Source organism: Gymnodraco acuticeps, unplaced genomic scaffold (genome assembly GCF_902827175.1).
Source record: "Gymnodraco acuticeps unplaced genomic scaffold, fGymAcu1.1, whole genome shotgun sequence".
NCBI lineage: Eukaryota > Metazoa > Chordata > Actinopteri > Perciformes > Bathydraconidae > Gymnodraco > Gymnodraco acuticeps.
Window position 1 is genome coordinate 1,745,310 of NW_022991219.1, and position 19,291 is coordinate 1,764,600.

At 41.8% G+C, this 19,291-nt stretch overlaps 4 protein-coding genes across 4 annotated transcripts; 3 read left to right on the top strand and 1 right to left on the bottom strand.

The window, feature by feature from the left end:
* Window positions 1-8,282: 8,282 nt before the first annotated feature.
* LOC117561648 (claudin-9-like) lies at window positions 8,283-11,406 on the bottom strand. Its single transcript, XM_034239183.1, has 2 exons — window positions 11,251-11,406; window positions 8,283-10,687 (listed from the first exon to the last, which is right to left on the bottom strand). The coding sequence occupies exon 2, from the start codon at window positions 10,495-10,497 to the stop codon at window positions 9,829-9,831; it is 669 nt and encodes a 222-aa protein (XP_034095074.1). The 5' UTR covers window positions 10,498-10,687; window positions 11,251-11,406; the 3' UTR covers window positions 8,283-9,828.
* On the top strand, window positions 10,377-13,442 carry LOC117561649 (GTPase IMAP family member 4-like). The gene is given in 4 exon segments (XM_034239184.1): window positions 10,377-10,530; window positions 12,341-12,366; window positions 12,724-13,064; window positions 13,066-13,442. Coding segments are annotated over 4 exon segments (504 nt in total). The 5' UTR covers window positions 10,377-10,495; the 3' UTR covers window positions 13,168-13,442.
* A 1,627-nt stretch (window positions 13,443-15,069) lies between these two features.
* LOC117561650 (GTPase IMAP family member 7-like) lies at window positions 15,070-16,030 on the top strand. The gene is given in 3 exon segments (XM_034239186.1): window positions 15,070-15,199; window positions 15,312-15,652; window positions 15,654-16,030. Coding segments are annotated over 3 exon segments (465 nt in total). The 5' UTR covers window positions 15,070-15,177; the 3' UTR covers window positions 15,756-16,030.
* Window positions 16,031-17,653: 1,623 nt separating this feature from the next.
* LOC117561647 (GTPase IMAP family member 7-like) lies at window positions 17,654-18,914 on the top strand. The gene is made up of 2 exons (XM_034239182.1): window positions 17,654-17,783; window positions 17,895-18,914. The coding sequence occupies exons 1-2, from the start codon at window positions 17,762-17,764 to the stop codon at window positions 18,692-18,694; spliced, it is 822 nt and encodes a 273-aa protein (XP_034095073.1). The 5' UTR covers window positions 17,654-17,761; the 3' UTR covers window positions 18,695-18,914.
* Window positions 18,915-19,291: the final 377 nt, after the last annotated feature.

Below are 19,291 nucleotides of genomic sequence, written 5' to 3' on the forward strand. Positions count from 1 at the left end.
AACCTCGTTAATCTTCTAACATAACGATAAGAGACCGCGCCACTCACTGAGGGACTTTGGGCTCGAGCAACATCGTGCACATTCTCATAGTGCGTGTAGAAAAACACAGTGTACGTCTGTGTGTGTACACTGTTTGGGCTACCACATGCAGCAGGAAGCAGCTGTGTGCAGCGGAAAAGAGCTCAGCCAATTGGGACCGTGGACGGCGGAGCTGCCTACCTACCGGGCACCGAGATTCAAAGGTCGACAGCGGGGTATAAGAATGCTAAAGCCCCGAACAGCACCGACTCACACACAGCCCACGTTCCCCTCCACAAACTGTCATGAGGCTTTAAAGTGATACGCATGCTTCCTGCAGCTGTAGAGAGGCGAAATATAGACCCTGTCTCTTTAATTGGAAGAGGAGAATAGCATTCTCAACCAGAAACTTGAAAGACCATATGCAGGAGTCACGCACACGATGGTGTTCCTTCAATGAGTTGAATTCAATTTAGACCAGTAGTTCTCAAACTTTTTCTGTCAGGCCCCCCCTTTGGAAAAAATAATAATTCGGGGCCCCCCCCAACACAAATAGTCACCAAGTTAACATTTATTAAAATACATCAATATGAACGTGAGCAGGGGCGGGGCTTCAGGGGGGGCTGTAGGGGCAGGGCTCCCCGGGCCCGGGACGGTCGGGACCCAATGGGGGCCCGTCGCCGAGGCAGCAGGCTCCGCCCCCGAGATATTCGCCGGCGGGCCCTGCTGCCTCGCGCCACTGAGTGCACTGACGTTCGTGGTCATATTAGGTATAAAGCATTGTAGCCTATAATATGAGTTGAACTTGTGCTGCTATTTTCACACTCATATTTAACATTAAAACATGAAAAATTGCAAGTGATACCCTTCTATTGTCTCCAAATGTATTTTGGGTAAAATCGTCATCAACAGCCGTCCATCAACATAATACGTAAATGAACGTCATCATCAATCACTTGTCATTCAACAGAGCACTGCCTAAGCATGAGCAGTTATAAACACAAAAGTGGAGCTACAAAACGCAAAGAAAAAGATAAAAAGGAGGACCAAAAGGTCAAATTGTCCAAGCTAGATGGATATTTCTTTCGCCCTACTCCTCCTCCTGCGGGAGATGAACCTGAAGTTGTTGCCACTGCCAGCCGTGTTTCATCCCCGAGCCCCAGCCCGCCAACAACGTTAGTGGGGGTTAGCCAGATTTACAGGTAGGCTACAATCACGGACACACACTGTCAACAAGAAAATGTGAGTTTGTGGTAAATGTTGATATCATATGGTTGTTGTTACTTCGTGTAGCTCGGCCGCCTAGCTTATTTCCTTTTCTGTCTCTCGGCTGTAGTGATGATGATAATAGGGACGACTCAGCAGCTGCTAGCTGCTCGTCTAGAGGAGAGCCAGGCCTGACGCTTGACCAGCCGCACCCCTCCCCCTCCGGCTCCTTACCTGCTGCGCCGCAAGGTGAAGAAGTACCGGACACTGGGAATGAAAGCAGCAACAGGTCTCCTCCTCACGCTACGCCTACGGGTGAAACTCAGACCACGGATCATGATGTGTCCTGCAATTATCCTCTGGAGCGTTTTCCGACTGATCGGGCAAACTATTTTGAAAACATTGAGGACGCCAATATCAAAAGATATATCCTTAAAATGGGCCCATGCAAACCCAAAGGTCCATTTCCCAAAGACAAGGATAACCGTTGCTTTTCAGAAAGCTATTACACCTCCACCACTAAAGTTGGGATGACATCTCCACGCAGCTGGATGTGCTATTCCCCAAAATGTGACTGCTGCTACTGTGAGCCTTGCTGGCTTTTTGCCAACCGAAAGGCACTGTTCTACAACAATGCATGGGTAAACGGAATAAAAGACTGGAAACATCTTTCTACTAAAATTGAGAGGCATGAATCCACTCAAATACACCTTGGTGCATGCGTAGTATATGAGCAGTGGAAAACCAACGGCACAATAGACGCTGACATGGAGAGAAATGTGCGTAATTCCGCCCAATTTTGGAGACAGGTCGTGGAGCGCATTGTTAATGTAACTCTCACTCTAGCTTCAAGCAACTTGGCATTCAGGGGCCATCGAGAGGTTCTAGGTCAGGGAAAAGCTGGCAACTTTTTGTCAATAATATAATTATTGGCTAGCTACGACCCTGTTTTGAAAGAGCTAATCAACCGACCAGAAGGGTCAGTGAAATACCTCAGTCACCAGATTCAAGATGAGATTATTTACATATTATCTCAACATGTGAAAGCTGACATCATTGATGAAATAAACGAAGCCCCATTTTATTCCGTCATCATGGACACAACGCAAGATGTGTCAAAGATAGACCAGTTGAGTCAGGTTTACCGTTACATCACTGTTGTTAAGAACGACATGGATATTGCAACAGATATACAGATCAATTAAGTCTTTTGGGGTTTTGAAGTGACTGAAGGTTCATCAGCTTCAGAGCTTGAAAACAAAATCCTTGGTTCTATAGAGAAAAACGGATTAGATCTGTCTAAATGTCGCGGACAGGGCTATGATGGGGCGGCTAATATGAGTGGTGTGTATTCAGGCGTGCAAGCAAGAATAGCCGAGAAGGAGCCCCTTGCTCACTATGTTCATTGCGCTGCTCATAATCTCAACATAGCACTCAACGACTCTGTTAAAAATGGCCCTGGAGTGAAGCAGTTCTATGACACTGTAGACGCTCTACAACTTTTTTGGTCACAGTATCAAACGATGGGCATTGCTCAGTGAGTTAATGACGCCAGAGAGCAGATCACATTAAAACGCTTATGTCCCACTCGCTGGTCATCTCGCCATGATGCGCTTGTTGCGTTAAGGCACAGATATGGAGACATTATAAAAGCCCTCGTCAAAATATCCCTTACCAGTGACAAAAAGGATGAGCGCAATGAAGCAAGTGCACTCAAGAATGCCATAAGCAAATTTCGCTTTCTATTTTTGGTCAACATGCAGACCAAGATTTTGGAAAGCATATTGTGCTTCACAGTTACTGCAAGCAAAAGACGCGGATATTCTCAAAGCATCTACTCTACTGCAAAATTCCATCAGTGTTTTGGTGGAGTATCGGGGACAATTTGATGAGGCGAAGTCCGCCACTCTTGCCCTGGCTACTAAATGGGGAAGTCAAACACAGTTTGAAACAACCAGGGCCAGGAAAGTTAAGAGACACTTTGATGAACTTTCTGAAGACAGCCGCCTCACTCAGAGAGCAACTTTCGGGTGACCGTTTTCAATGCATGTCTCGATATAATCATCCAGCAACTGTCCCAAAGATTCACCAGCTTAAATGCAACTGTGAACATGTTTGAGGCAATTCACCCCAACACACTACTGCAAGCAAAGGATGAGGATTTACACCAAGCTGCCCAGCGGCTTAGAGAGCACTACAGTCGGGACATCGCCGCCAGCTTCCCTGGCCAGCTGCTTTCTTTCAGAACCTGTTTCAGGGACAAAATACAAAAACTAAAATCTGTCGCGGATCTGGTAAAAATGCTCATTGTTTACAACCCAGCAATAACATCTACATTCAGTGAGGTTTGCACAGCCTTCATCTTATTTCTGACTCTTCCTGTCACCGTGGCAACCGCCGAGCGCTCTTTCTCCAAATTAAAACTCATCAAAAACTATTTGAGGAGCACGATGGGACAGGAGAGACTGAGTGGACTGGCCTTGCTGTCCATCGAAAGTGACCGAGCCAAGAAATTGGACATACAGCGGATTGTGGACGAGTTCGCGGAGCGCAAGGCTCGCCGAGTACCCTTCAAGTAGTGGTGAGTACACTTCAAATTTAATTTGTACAGTAGCCTACTTGTACGTGAACGTATGGGCCGCCGTGCCAATTTTACACTGCTCTGCTCTCATGGTGGCTGCTGGCTGTCCATGGTGAATGGTGTGTCAGAAAATCATTTTATTAGGCTATGTTTTCGTTGTCCTTGTGGTTTGTTGGACTTTATGTCATCTTATATCATTATTATCTCTGATATATATTTATATTTCGTTTCTATACCCTTTGTAGAAACGAAATCTTAAATATTACACCTTTTCTTTAGTTACTTTTCTTTCAAACATTGTTTTAAATTGTAATCTTACTGACTGAGCGACTTTTTACGCACGAGCGTCAGATTACCACCCCGGACTCCCGATATTTTTGTCAAGCTTTATTGGGTTGAAAGGGCCCGGTCATGTGGCCCCGCCCCCCGGCCCGGGTCTGATATGTGCCGCCAGTGAACGTGAGCATTCTTTCACACACAGTGACGTCACAGCTACCCACAATGCAACGCGCGCCATATATTTTTTATAAAGACGCCATTTTTCTGGAGGTGCAAAAATCCTGGGAATGCTAATATGAACAGCTAGCTTATGTAGCCAGGCAGAGCGCACTAGGTTTTTTTTCTGAATTAACGACCGAAGAAATCGCTGCATGTCTTCGGATTACATCTCTGGACTTGAGGGGTGTGCTCTAGGTCGTTACCAGCGTAAACTAGAGCTGTGTGAGTTGTTGGATGTACAATGTATGGAATTACGACCCTCAAAAGTGGCCTTCGGTCGATTTTGGCTGCATCTACGTCTATCTTCTGGAAACACCAGGTGAATACCCCACTTGTCACAATAATATTATCATGCCAATGCATATATGTGGTATTTTAGAGTTGACTATATTGATTAAGGCAATCGACTATGATATTCAGTATGCACCTCGCGTGAAATGGTTGATACCGGAAGTACGGTGTCGCCCTCGGCCCAAAACCCGTGTGTGTGTGAAAGAATTCCTTTCAAAAAAATTTAAAAAATCACTTTGCTAGAACAGTGATAATAAAACAATGCTCCATAAGTATGTGTGCTCAAAAAACAATACATAATACAATTGTGCAATCCCTTTGCTAGAACTATAAGTTATAATACTTTGCCACTTTGCAAAGAAAATGCTGATATTTGGCAAAAAAGTGTGTCTTATCACAGGTGGCTGCAATGAGCCTGTTTTGCACTGCACATTTCTTCAAAACGGGGTTGCAGGCTCAGTGGCGGTGCCAGAGATATCTTTTGGGGGTGCTCCCCACACGCATATATGCGTGTGGGGAGTGTTGCAGTAGAAACTGTGTGTATACAGTGTACCTGCAACTGTTACAATGAAGGCTCGATAATCAGCTCACGGCATATAGGTGTAAGCAGGGGTAAAGTGCTATTTTTATAGGTGGTGTGTGGACCTCACAGAGGATTCCGGGGGCATGCTCCCCAGGCAAGATTTTTTTTTAAATATTGAAGTTAAAAGCATCAATCTGGTGCACTTCGAGAGCAAAATGAAGAAATACCCATTTGAAACAGAACTGTAAACAGATGTACTTTTTCTTTATGGATATTTTACAAATCACCCTTTTAAACTTTATTCTTTTTTTACTGTCTGTTACGTTCCCTTCTAGATCTAGGGGGGTACAAAGGGAAGTAACAACACACCAGGATGACCAAGCACGACAAAAAGGGAGAGAAAACCGATCTCTGAGTAACGATCCAGTCGTTTAATGATCAATCAGGAACACGGCTCACCAGCCAACTTGCAAAACAACTCTTGCTACAAATATATATATATATTGGAGACATTGACACCACGCTGCACACATCCAGCCCGGGGAGAAGGGAGAGAGAGACTGCAGCTTTTCCCAGGTCCTTTATGGAGGACCTGATTAGTGATTGGGAGCACCTGGGGAGAGGCTGCACCTGGGGACAATCAGGCTGCACCTGGGGAATCAGAGGGAGAGAGAGAGAAACACACATACACGACCACACAAACACTACGGCACGTAACACTTCCCCCCATAAAACCAAACCAGTGTTTGGTCACAGTTACCAACAACACTCATTACATATTTCACAAGCATGCTTGGAAGCTGCCACCTGCTGCTTCCAAGCCACACACTCCGCCACTAAATGACCAGGGTCAAGACAATAAAAACACAATCGCTTAGTGTCGGGACCTGGGAGAGAAACAGAATGAGCACGTGTGACACGTCTGTTACGAGCCCTACAGTGAGGATATTTGCCCTGAGGATACACCTTACCCCCGGCTATATATAGTATTTCATACCTGTTTTTCATTTATTCTCTTATTTTTTATAACTATAATGATCATAATTAACGTGTGCCTCGGAAATAATTGTTTACATTAATCGTGACCAAAACGTTAGACCCACTGAGATAACTTAGACTAAAGTTAACTATCTAAACACTCAGAGAGTCCTTTAGTTCACTGAACCTCTCAGTCTGACAGGAGAGGACTCTCCTTCACTATAGGCGCATTGCATTCACACCGCAGTACTTTTCCCACTTTAGTTCATCAGAACTAAATTCACACCGCGTTCACACCGGAATAAATTCCTGGGGAAGGATTAGGCAAATGAAGCCGCTGACGTCACTTCTTCTGCTTTGGGTTTACTGACAGGCCGCAAACATCTTCACGGTGTATACTGCCACCCGAAGTCCCCGGCCGGAAGTCCCCGGAGTTGGGGACTGGCTTCAGTAGAAGCTGCTGGGACTCCCAGCAGCAGCTACTAAGGATAATAAAATGGTGGCTTCACAAAACTTTTTGGGAGTTTTACGGGGCGTGGTTTGCATACCGCCCAGCCAATCAGACATAGGAACCTTTTTCTCCCACGAAAGTACCTGCTCTCTAGTGCGGCTTACACACCAGCGCTTTTCCCATTCTAGCCTAGAGCTAGAGCTTTTCTGGTTCAGCTCCGGTTTCCCTTTTCTGCTCCCGCTTTGTTCACACCGCCCAGAGCCCGACTGGTGCTGCCGCTGCTGCGTCATCATTTACACCGCTGATTTGCTCGCCACGCTCACAACAACAACAACAACAACAACAACTGCATTGGGTCGATGATCGTGTTGCTTTTAATCATACGAAGCCAGATTAAATTAAATAAAAACTTCTCCAACCTTATACTTTTCTCCAGAGTGCGGTGTGAAGAGGAAAAACCGGTACTTTTCAGGCTCTAGCTCCGAGAACTGAAAACGCATTGGTGTGAAAGGGGCATAGCAGGGACTGAAAACTGACGGAAAAGGGGGTAAGAAGGTTCTCATGAACTAATTTGAGTTCCGGCTCTTTTTGGTGTGAACGCGACATTTCGGAACTATATCGGAACTAAAGTGGGAAAAGTACTGTGGTGTGAACGCGGCTCTTGCTGTTGAAAAAGCTCCTTGTATCCGTTAGCATAGCTTGCTAGCACCAGAAGCTAACAACAACGATCTCCGGTACCGGTGAGCTCTCTCTCTCTCTCTCTCTCTCTCTCTCTCTCTCTCTCTCTCTCTCGTGCACGCACGCACCCACGCACGCACGCACGCACGCACCCACGCACGCACGCACGCACGCACGCACGCACGCACGCACGCACATCTTTATTTAGATGCCAGTGCTCTTTCTGTTTTATATAAAATAAATTGTTATTGTTTTTTTTAATTCAGCAGTTTCGGTATTGAAAAGTCTAATAACCTTTCAATGGAAAAGTTTTCCATTGTTCTCAAAACATTCCATTTAATGTTCCCCATTGACTTCTGATACATACCAGATATTATTATAAAATTAAAGTATTATATATTATATATATATATTATATTAAAATACATAATAAAATATTCTATGAAAACATATGTACAATCAATGTTATTGAATGGCAAAATGCAGTAATAAATGTCTTGTCTCGTTTGAGTAAAGGGTAGAAGAATATCCACCTGATAATACAATTTTAAGAAAGATTACAGACTTGTTTTTATATTTTTTTAAGAAAGAGGAACTTTTAGCACACTCCAGACAGAAGAAAGGCTTTGCATGCAGTTATTTTTCCCTATCGCCTAAAACAAATCCGCTGTCCTGTGTTATCAAGAGTTAGCAAGTCAGCACATAAACTACAGAAAGTCACTGTTGAATTTCTGTTCCTTTTTTTGGACGACTGTTGGCACCATGCTGTTTAAGTTTCTGTTATAATGTGTCCAATACAGTTCTCCCACAAATCAATTGCAGCTTCTCAACCAAAAGCAACTATAAAGCAATACAACCCATACTGGTGCAACATGTTACATTTGAATTGCCTAATATGAGTCCACTCAGGGACCAACTGAGCCATGTCCAAAGTGGGAAAAAAAGACATGACATTATTTGACAATCATCGAAAATCAAACATTTTAATAATCACAGCAACATATTTTAGCAGAAAGACAAACTGGCATACTATTAATTGTATATCAAATATTACAGACAGGTTGATAAAAGCTGTAAACTAGCATCCATATTGGTCTCTCCAACTTGCTTTATATTGTATACTTATTAGGATGTAGTGTTTACATTGTCTTGTTAATGGCTGTTCATGCAAGAGTGCAGTTCAGTTACTGTGTGTTTACTGCCCCCTACTGTACTATATCTGCTGTTACAACACATGAAGGTAAAATAATGATTTGGGCTCTTATTTGGGTATAATCATAATGGTTTGCCATTTGAATACATGTCGGATTGGAGTGAGAATGTAGACATTGCTTATTTCCAAAAGCCTCGACCCAAAATGGACCTGCATGCTCATTCGTTGTTTTTGACCAGGCTGCACAAAGTGGGCGACCGTGGGCCAAAGTAGGACCACCATAAATCCGGATTGGCCCAGTAGATATTTATAGTAAATATAAATTACTCATGTGCTGCTTTTTTATTTTGTATAATCTGATCACGTTAGGCAGAGTGACAATTTGCACAAATATAATTTCATTAAAGGAAAATTGGGATCCTATTTTGCATCTTAATGCATTTTTCCCCATGGCCAACTATTCCGTAGTTATAAATTATACAAACCACCGTCAATACAAAGAATAAGGCTGGAAAATGCAATTTCCCACTTATGTACATGTACTGAATAATTATTATGACAACTGTACAGTGGGAGAAGCTGTAAACATTATAAGAATTGCTACATCTCTGAAATATATGTAAGACATGGCATTGGCTATAATGGTAATTTTAGTAAACTACATCAAGTCAGAAATTAAAACATTAGATAAGCAATGCATTTTCCAGTAAACTAAAGGAACAAAACTACTACTGCTGTATAATATTAACACTTTGATAATTATTTAGAATTGTCAGTTTTAAAAAAAAGCTTTAAAACGTATATGGGAAAATTGCTGTGTTGGACCTGATATCAATAAGAAAGTACTGTAGAAATACATATACAAAACCCAGTTAAAATTAATATCAAATAAAACAATAAAATACATTTAAATAAAAAATACATTTGCTCAGAAATGCCAAATGCTCAGAAACATTCATAATAAGAAAATAAACAATAATTCCCCTCACATGTTTTCAGTAAACACACCAGCATACACAGATATACTGTACACTGGTCTTCTGTACACAGACCACCCACACATACACAACACACACACACACACACATAGGCAGAGGCAGAGTGGAATTTAAGAAATGTGAGTCACACACATTAGTAAGGCTCAAAACATTTAAATACTCCCACAATGCATGTCAACTCCTACTCTGAGAGAAAGCTGTTAAATAATGTAAATTCTACTACAAACTCTTTGTTTCATATCATGTAAATGAATGAATACATGTCAAACTATCATTTACCAATGACTAATGAAATTCAAAATAAAATGCAATCCTTTAACCGCTTTATAAGATATAAAAGGCTATATGCTGAATACCCTCCAATAGATGGTGACCTTGTGATTTTCTGAAGCTTGTGTGACAAGGTTGCGACCTCTGTGTTTGTTTGTATCTCTCTTGTCCAATAAAATCATCTCATACAAAAGATTTCTCCTGTGGCTTCCCCTCTCCGGCTGCACCTGTACCTGGGTTGTCTTTCAGCACTCCAGCAAAAGTAGGCAGTCTTCCTCTGCTTTGCTGAGAGGACCCCAAATGCAACAGAAAGCCCCCCACCATGAGCAGCAGGCTGGCCCCCCAGCCCAGGTACAGCGCTGGGCCCAGCTCTCTCTTATAAGGCGCTGCGATATTGGGATCATAGAAGTCCCGGATAGTTGCATGGGCGGTCCAACAGATGGGTATCATGAACGCCAAGCCAGCCACCAGGAAGAGCACCCCTGCTATCCTGCCCACCCGAACCTTGGAGGCCTGGTTACCATCACCCATGCAGTGAGTGCACTTGGCCCCCGCCACCCCGAGCATGAGGGCCAGGAGGCAGAGGAGCAGGGAGAGAACAGTGAGGCCCCGGGCGGCTTGGGCAGTCACAGGAAGGGCCAGGGTGGAGTCATAGGTCTTGCACTGAATCTGGCCTGTGGTCTGAGACAGGCAGTTCATCCACAGTCCCTCCCACACCACCTGGGCAATCACCAGCTCTCCCCCCACGAAGGCGGAAACACGCCACAGAGGAGCCGCGCACACCAACGCCCCGCAAACCCAACCCAGCACCGCCAACACCAAGCCCAGCAGCTGAAGACCTGTTGAAGCCATGGCTGCTGAAAGACACTTGAATGTGCTCTCAATGTAAGAGAAATGTTCCTTAGAATAATCTCAGTCCAATCACTACGATGCTGCTGAGCACTCAGTAGATGAAAGTCAAGCCTTCACAGAGTTTATTCATTCAGTAAAATGTCCAGTGACTGTGAGAGCCCCTTCTTCTCTTCAGTTTCTTGTTCACCACCTGTTGTTAGATGACAGTTTTCATTACATTAAATTCATGGAAGCACATTTTAAATGAACACATTAGATGAATACTCCACCCCCCAAACAGGATCATTTGTATATAATTGTATATCCAACCTGGAAATTGTAAAGAAAACATTACTCATGTCTCCACAGGGAGTAGGAGCGTTTTAAATTAAGTGTATAGTGACATTTTAAAGTAGAAAGCATATGACTGGAGAGAGTTTGTCAACAAATGTTTTGGTCACATTTTGTGGCACCCATTGGCTTCAATTCCTCAATCATTTCTGAATAATTTACTGTTCTACGTACATCAGAAATTCAAGCTAAAAAAGATAAGTAATTGATACATAAGTTATTATTTTTGCGTTGAAGCATTCCTTCAAGTCATTACAGATCTGAACTAATGGCATGGCATTTTTGTTTTGTAACATTTGTACAACATATAATTACGTAATGTAACAGTACAGTAATTAAGAATAAAAACATTGAACGTTTTCCATCTGGACCTGTTCTTCTAATTTTCCCAGTTACAACTAAATACAACTTTAAAAATCTTACCTTTGAATCAATAATCTCACAATCAGATGTCCAAAGAGAGCAGGTTGATGGTTCTTCGTCGTTTCTGGGTTGTATAGTCATGTGATGTGAGTAGTTGGTGTCTTTCTTCTGTTATGACTGGCCAGCTTGTCTCTCTGGATTTCATACACAGGGGTGTGGGAGGGCAGCAGTGTGTAATACTGCATACTAAACACACACACACACACACACACACACACACACACACACACACACACACAGCTAGTTATGCAGAATAATACAGCACAAGGACACTTTGTTTCAGACATTGTTGATTGCTACCATGTTGTCATATCTTGGAGTCGGAGGCCATATTGAGGCGATGAATGGAGCCGAGGAGGAGATTGGAGACCCGACAAGTGGAACATTGAACAAACCAATTGTACAAAACGAGTGAAGAAAATCTACTCTAATATCTTTATTAGCTAGCACTTTAGTTGTTGATATCATGCAGGTGGGTAAATGGAGAGTTGCTCTTTAGAGACACTAGGTGGCATTAGAGAGACTACAACGATTCCAACTCCAGCCTTAACATCCCGCCTTTCCAGGCACTTGGGTCCAGAGTGCCTATTATTTGCATTTTGCCTATTGCCGGAAGAGGTTTTGTTGATTAGCTGAGAAATAGAATTCCTGACTGTACATCAAGCTGGCAGCAATGTCTGGGTCAAATTGTATTTGTCTTTGATAGCTGCAATGCAAACTTGTTGAATAGCATGTTTGGTCCCCGACCGCCCTAGTCGCCACAAAAGATTGAACACTGGTCTGATTATATTGTAATTGCACATCTTTGTCTAATTTAAACAATATTTCAGTGTGAAACATGGAGGGACAAAAACATGACTCCTTTAAGAATGCATGCCAAAAGGGGATTGGTCCTTTTGCATGAAGTCTCCAGCCTTCGGACAGTTTAAGTTTCACTTTCCAGGGAAACCATTGAGTCAAAAAGAGGGGGAGGGTGGAGTAACACAGCACAAATAAGTACAGGCACACTGTGATGTGGAAGAAACGGTTGAGAAAAGCAAAGACAGATTTTGTGCAATAAGTCAGTTTTAATTTGTGTTTTTCTCAACAGCAAGATGGGTTCGAGCTCAAGAGAAGGTTAGTGTCTTTACTTGTGTTTAAGCGTATATGCAGGCTTTTAGATTAGATTAGATACTTTATTGTCATTACATAATGCAAGCAGAGTGTAACAAAATTAAGAGGGTCTAACCAGAGTACAAACAGTCAGTTATATACACATCTATAAGCAGTCTGTACAAAATAAATGCACAATACAAGTAAAGATATAGATGTAAAATGCATAAATAAAAATAAATACACCGAGGCGTATATACAGTATATACAGCAGTATATGTGCAAAGATCAACGCGCTTCAGCACAGCACACAACAACACTTTTTGTACTACTTACTCCAAAGAATTCGAAGCAACTGCCTCTCTTTGATTTGTTCCACAGACTGCGACCTGAGGATCGTCCTGCTGGGGAAGACTGGATCAGGAAAGAGTGCATCAGGCAACACCATCCTGGGACACAGTGTTTTCAACTCAGAGGCTTCTCCATCCTCTGTGACCAAGACATGTAAAAAGAAGTCTGGCTACTTTGATAAAAGAACTGTGACTGTGGTCGACACCCCTGGTATCTTGGACACATCAATGAATGAAAAACTGTTGAACATTGAAATAGAGCGAAGTCTCACACTGACTGACCCCGGACCACATGTGTTCCTGCTGGTGATCAGACTGGATGTACGGTTCACAGAAGAGGAGAAGTCTGCCATCAAGTGGGTCAAAGACAACTTTGGTGAGGAAGCCTCCAAACACACACTGGTGCTTTTCACCAGGGGGGATGACATCAAGGAGAAGACCATTGAGACTTTTTTATTCGAGGGACCTGAACTAAAGGAGTGTATCAGTTGTTTTACGGCTGGGTACATTGTGTTTGAAAACACATGCAGAGATAATCGCACTCAGGTGGCTGATATGTTTGAAAAGATAGACAAGATGGTGCAGTTGAATGGTTACAACCCTTATACCTGGAGCATGTACGAAGAGGCCCAGAGAAAGAAGAATTCAAGGGAATGGCGGAGCAAGTGGGCAAACAATTTGAAGTACGGTACTCATTTGTTAACTGCAGCAACAATCACAGCTGCTGCTGGTGCTGCTGGTGCTGCTGCTGTTGGTGCTGGTGCTGCTGCGGCAGCACCAGCAGCAGCAGCTAAGGCCGTAACACCACTTCTATGGGGAGGGATTTTAAAAGGCCTTGGGTGGTGGGTAGTCAAGCCATGATCCTTTAAAGTTACAGAGAGGAACTTGTAACCTGTCTTTGTGTAATAGATGATGCATCTGTATGACTATATACATACTGTAGTAAACAAGACCATCAATCCAAGTCAAGATTGGTTTTTTTTATGAGGTTATTCTGAATACTTGTCATTGGTGCATACATGTCTGATTTTGGCTGAGGCAGGGGATATCATACAGGTACCAGAACCAGAACCTGCAGTCAGAGCAACACAAAAGGAAAGTTTCTCGTAGTAACTTTAAGCAAACTTGTGAAGTCATTCCATTGATTGCCTTTTTTGAATACATGTAGGAAAAATGTCATTGCTTAATGTACATTCATAAATATCAAACACAACCTGCATTGCACGATATATAAACTCTGAATAGCCAATCTTATATTGATTCTGTACACTCTTATCCTGAAAATGATTTTGTATTGAAAACACTATTCTTCCTTGTGTATGTTTTACTAGTCATAATGAAATAAAACAATGTGGTTTTAACTTTTGAAACTGTTGTTTGATGTATTAAAAAAAACGTTATTAGAAATTATTCCCTGTTGTGCAAGAAATCTCACCACATCATCCAGGGCTCCACACTGATGTTTGTTTTTCATAAACCAAGTCTGGTTGATTGCATAAGATAAAGACCCACTGTGGATCTTGTGTAAAAAAAACACAAATCTCTTATGGGACCATGCTAACTGAAAAACATGAACTTCAGTGTACATAACACCACATTTATCACCCATCAGTCTCAAGTTAAAGGTCCACGTGATATTAAGATAAAACTCCTACACAATTACAAGTTATATTAGGATCTACCTGGTTTGTTTTACATGAAAGGTCACAAGGTTGTTTGAAACTCCTGTTACTGTGCTAGCACAATTCAACAGCTGCCAAAATGCTTTTATGATTGCTAATGGTTTTATCAAAGTTGATCAATGTAACCAAACCTACATTCAATATTTGTTTTGTAAAGATATTTAACAAAGCGGTGCAGCTTAACGTGAACAGAACCGCAGCCTTGTTAAAAAAAAATCTCAAAGGGGACGACTGGTAATACTTTAATACAGGCACCACATCAGAAAAGCTACTTTCTGTGAACCATTCTCTACTGCTCATTCTGTCATTGTAATCCACAAAAGTCAATCTCAAATCTTTCATAGTAGAAAGTAGAAAGTAGTTCCATGGTTAACATTTAACCACTTATTGTGTTGATTATAAACCGGGAAGTTGTTACCAAAAAAAGTTGCTACACTGTTTCCAATGAAGGGCACACTATTCACCAAAATCTTGAATCTGATCGTAATAATGACACGTCTCCTTAAGAGGTGGAGGCAAAACTGAGATTAGGATGTTACAAGCTTTAGCATTTAAAATGTCTAAACTATTTCAACAATGTTTTAATCCCAAACAGATTTCTGAAAGTTTCACTTTCCAGGGAAACCACGTGGTGGAGAAGACAGAGAGTTTCATTTCACTGGAAACCACTGAGGGAGGGAAGGGAGGGAAAATAACTAACACACAGCAATGCAGAGTGTGATCTGGAAATAAAGGCTGGACAACACTGGCAGATTTAGGGGATAGAACTCGGTTCTGTGTGGTTTTTCAACCTCTACAACAAGATGGGTTTAAGCTCAAGTGAAGGTAAGTGTCTTTACTTGTGTTTAGGCATATATGCAGGCTTTAGTACTCCTTATTTTAACTAACTTAAAACTCAAGATTCAAAGCAACTGCCTCTCTTTGATTTGTTCCACAGACTGCGACCTGAGGATCGTCCTGCTGGGGAAGACTGGATCAGGAAAGAGTGCATCAGGGAACACCATCCTGGGACAAAGTGTTTTCACCTCAGAGGCTTCTCCATCCTCTGTGACAGACACCTCTAACAAAGAGTCTGGCTACTTTGATAAAAGAACCGTGACTGTGGTCGACACTCCTGGTATCTTGGACACATCAATGAATGAAAAACTGTTGAACATTGAAATAGAGCGAAGTCTCACACTGACTGACCCCGGACCACATGTGTTCCTGCTGGTGATCAGACTGGATGTACGGTTCACAGAAGAGGAGAAGTCTGCCATCAAGTGGGTCAAAGACAACTTTGGTGAGGAAGCCTCCAAACACACACTGGTGCTTTTCACCAGGGGGGATGAGCTCAAGGAGAAGACCATTGAGACTTTTTTATTCGAGGGACCTGAACTAAAGGAGTGTATCAGTTGTTTTACGGCTGGGTACATTGTGTTTGAAAACACATGCAGAGATAATCGCACTCAGGTGGCTGATATGTTTGAAAAGATAGACAAGATGGTGCAGTTGAATGGTTACAACCCTTATACCTGGAGCATGTACGAAGAGGCCCAGAGAAAGAAGAATTCAAGGGAATGGCGGAGCAAGTGGGCAAACAATTTGAAGTACGGTACTCATTTGTTAACTGCAGCAACAATCACAGCTGCTGCTGGTGCTGCTGGTGCTGCTGCTGTTGGTGCTGCTGCTGCTGCGGCACCAGCAGCAGCAGCTAAGGCCGTAACACCACTTCTATGGGGAGGGATTTTAAAAGGCCTTGGGTGGTGGGTAGTCAAGCCATGATCCTTTAAAGTTACAGAGAGGAACTTGTAACCTGTCTTTGTGTAATAGATGATGCATCTGTATGACTATATACATACTGTAGTAAACAAGACCATCAATCCAAGTCAAGATTGGGTTTTTTTATGAGGTTATTCTGAATACTTGTCATTGGTGCATACATGTCTGATTTTGGCTGAGGCAGGGGATATCATACAGGTACCAGAACCAGAACCTGCAGTCAGAGCAACACAAAAGGAAAGTTTCTCGTAGTAACTTTAAGCAAACTTGTGAAGTAATTCCATTGATTGCCTTTTTTGAATACATGTAGGAAAAATGTCATTGCTTAATGTACATTCATAAATATCAAACACAACCTGCATTGCACGATATATAAACTCTGAATAGCCAATCTTATATTGATTCTGTACACTCTTATCCTGAAAATGATTTTGTATTGAAAACACTATTCTTCCTTGTGTATGTTTTACTAGTCATAATGAAATAAAACAATGTGGTTTTAACTTTTGAAACTGTTGTTTGATGTATTAAAAAAAACGTTATTAGAAATTATTCCCTGTTGTGCAAGAAATCTCACCACATCATCCAGGGCTCCACACTGATGTTTGTTTTTCATAAACCAAGTCTGGTTGATTGCATAAGATAAAGACCCACTGTGGATCTTGTGTAAAAAAAACACAAATCTCTTATGGGACCATGCTAACTGAAAAACATGAACTTCAGTGTACATAACACCACATTTATCACCCATCAGTCTCAAGTTAAAGGTCCACGTGATATTAAGATAAAACTCCTACACAATTACAAGTTATATTAGGATCTACCTGGTTTGTTTTACATGAAAGGTCACAAGGTTGTTTGAAACTCCTGTTACTGTGCTAGCACAATTCAACAGCTGCCAAAATGCTTTTATGATTGCTAATGGTTTTATCAAAGTTGATCAATGTAACCAAACCTACATTCAATATTTGTTTTGTAAAGATATTTAACAAAGCGGTGCAGCTTAACGTGAACAGAACCGCAGCCTTGTTAAAAAAAAATCTCAAAGGGGACGACTGGTAATACTTTAATACAGGCACCACATCAGAAAAGCTACTTTCTGTGAACCATTCTCTACTGCTCATTCTGTCATTGTAATCCACAAAAGTCAATCTCAAATCTTTCATAGTAGAAAGTAGAAAGTAGTTCCATGGTTAACATTTAACCACTTATTGTGTTGATTATAAACCGGGAAGTTGTTACCAAAAAAGTTGCTACACTGTTTCCAATGAAGGGCACACTATTCACCAAAATCTTGAATCTGATCGTAATAATGACACGTCTCCTTAAGAGGTGGAGGCAAAACTGAGATTAGGATGTTACAAGCTTTAGCATTTAAAATGTCTAAACTATTTCAACAATGTTTTAATCCCAAACAGATTTCTGAAAGTTTCACTTTCCAGGGAAACCACGTGGTGGAGAAGACAGAGAGTTTCATTTCACTGGAAACCACTGAGGGAGGGAAGGGAGGGGAAATAACTAACACACAGCAATGCAGAGTGTGATCTGGAAATAAAGGCTGGACAACACTGGCAGATTTAGGGGATAGAACTCGGTTCTGTGTGGTTTTTCAACCTCTACAACAAGATGGGTTTAAGCTCAAGTGAAGGTAAGTGTCTTTACTTGTGTTTAGGCATATATGCAGGCTTAGTACTCCTTATTTTAACTAACTTAAAACTCAAGATTCAAAGCAACTGCCTCTCTTTGATTTGTTCCACAGACTGCGACCTGAGGATCGTCCTGCTGGGGAAGACTGGATCAGGAAAGAGTGCATCAGGGAACACCATCCTGGGACAAAGTGTTTTCACCTCAGAGGCTTCTCCATCCTCTGTGACAGACACCTCTAACAAAGAGTCTGGCTACTTTGATAAAAGAACCGTGACTGTGGTCGACACTCCTGGTATCTTGGACACATCAATGAATGAAAAACTGTTGAACATTGAAATAGAGCGAAGTCTCACACTGACTGACCCCGGACCACATGTGTTCCTGCTGGTGATCAGACTGGATGTACGGTTCACAGAAGAGGAGAAGTCTGCCATCAAGTGGGTCAAAGACAACTTTGGTGAGGAAGCCTCCAAACACACACTGGTGCTTTTCACCAGGGGGGATGAGCTCAAGGAGAAGTCCATTGAGACTCATTTATACCAACACCCTGAGCTCAAAGAGTGCCTCAGTATCTATACAGCTGGGTACATTGTGTTTGAAAATACATGCATGGAAAACCACACTCAGGTGGCTGATCTGTTTGAAAAGATAGACAAGATGGTGCAGTTGAATTGTTACCAGCATTATACGTGGAGCATGTACGAAGAGACCCAGAGAAAGAAGAATTCAAAGGAATGGTGGAGCAAGTGGGCAGTTACTATGGACAATTTGAGTAATAACATGATTTTGGCAGCAGTATTCACCACTGCTGTTAATTCCCCTGTAGCTGGTGTTCCTTTAGCAGCAGCTGCAGGGATTTCTAAAGCCATTGGGTGGTGGATGAAACCTAAAACAACGGTTGTTAACTTGTAAGGTCATTGTTGTGAAAAACTAAAAACATATATGTAATGTAAGCATCAGTAACCACTTTAGGCAGTAAGGCATTCATTGTGTATTATAGGTGTCAAACCTATAAATAACATCATGTATTATCATTTATTAATTCAACAGCTCCATCTTTTTTTTCACATGATCAAATGTAAAGCTGACAGATGTAAAACATTCATATCAATAAACATGACTTAAAGAAAAATAATGTCACTCTTTCTTATGTCTATTTTGAAATGTTAGTTTGTGTGCATTATTTTCATTGATTTTTCATTGGCTTTGGTGTTTTCTGTCTTGAACATTTTTTATTTGATGATGATGCTGTATTGGTCAAAAATGGTGCCATCACAAATGAAAAAAAGGGTCCCACAATTTTTTTTGTGTGTGTTTTGGTAATGATATAATGGATGAAATGAGTAGTACAGAATTGTATACAATGTAACCTCAGTACACTCTCTGATTTTGAGTCTTTCAAAAACATGGCCAAATCCTCTCTTTGAATTGGCCAAAGGAATAGGAAGGAAACACAGAGGAAATATATTTGTCTTAGATATCAAGAGCATGTCATAAGTTCAAATAGTT

What these genes read in the sequence shown, in the direction of transcription:
- LOC117561648 (XM_034239183.1), bottom strand. Translation starts at nt 10,497, where the DNA reads ATGGCTTCAACAGGTCTTCAGCTGCTGGGCTTGGTGTTGGCGGTGCTG.
- LOC117561647 (XM_034239182.1), top strand. Translation starts at nt 17,762, where the DNA reads ATGGGTTTAAGCTCAAGTGAAG. An exon ending in GGGTTTAAGCTCAAGTGAAG is followed by an intron (nt 17,784 to 17,894) that starts GTAAGTGTCTTT and finishes TTTGTTCCACAG; the next exon opens with ACTGCGACCTGAGGATCGTC.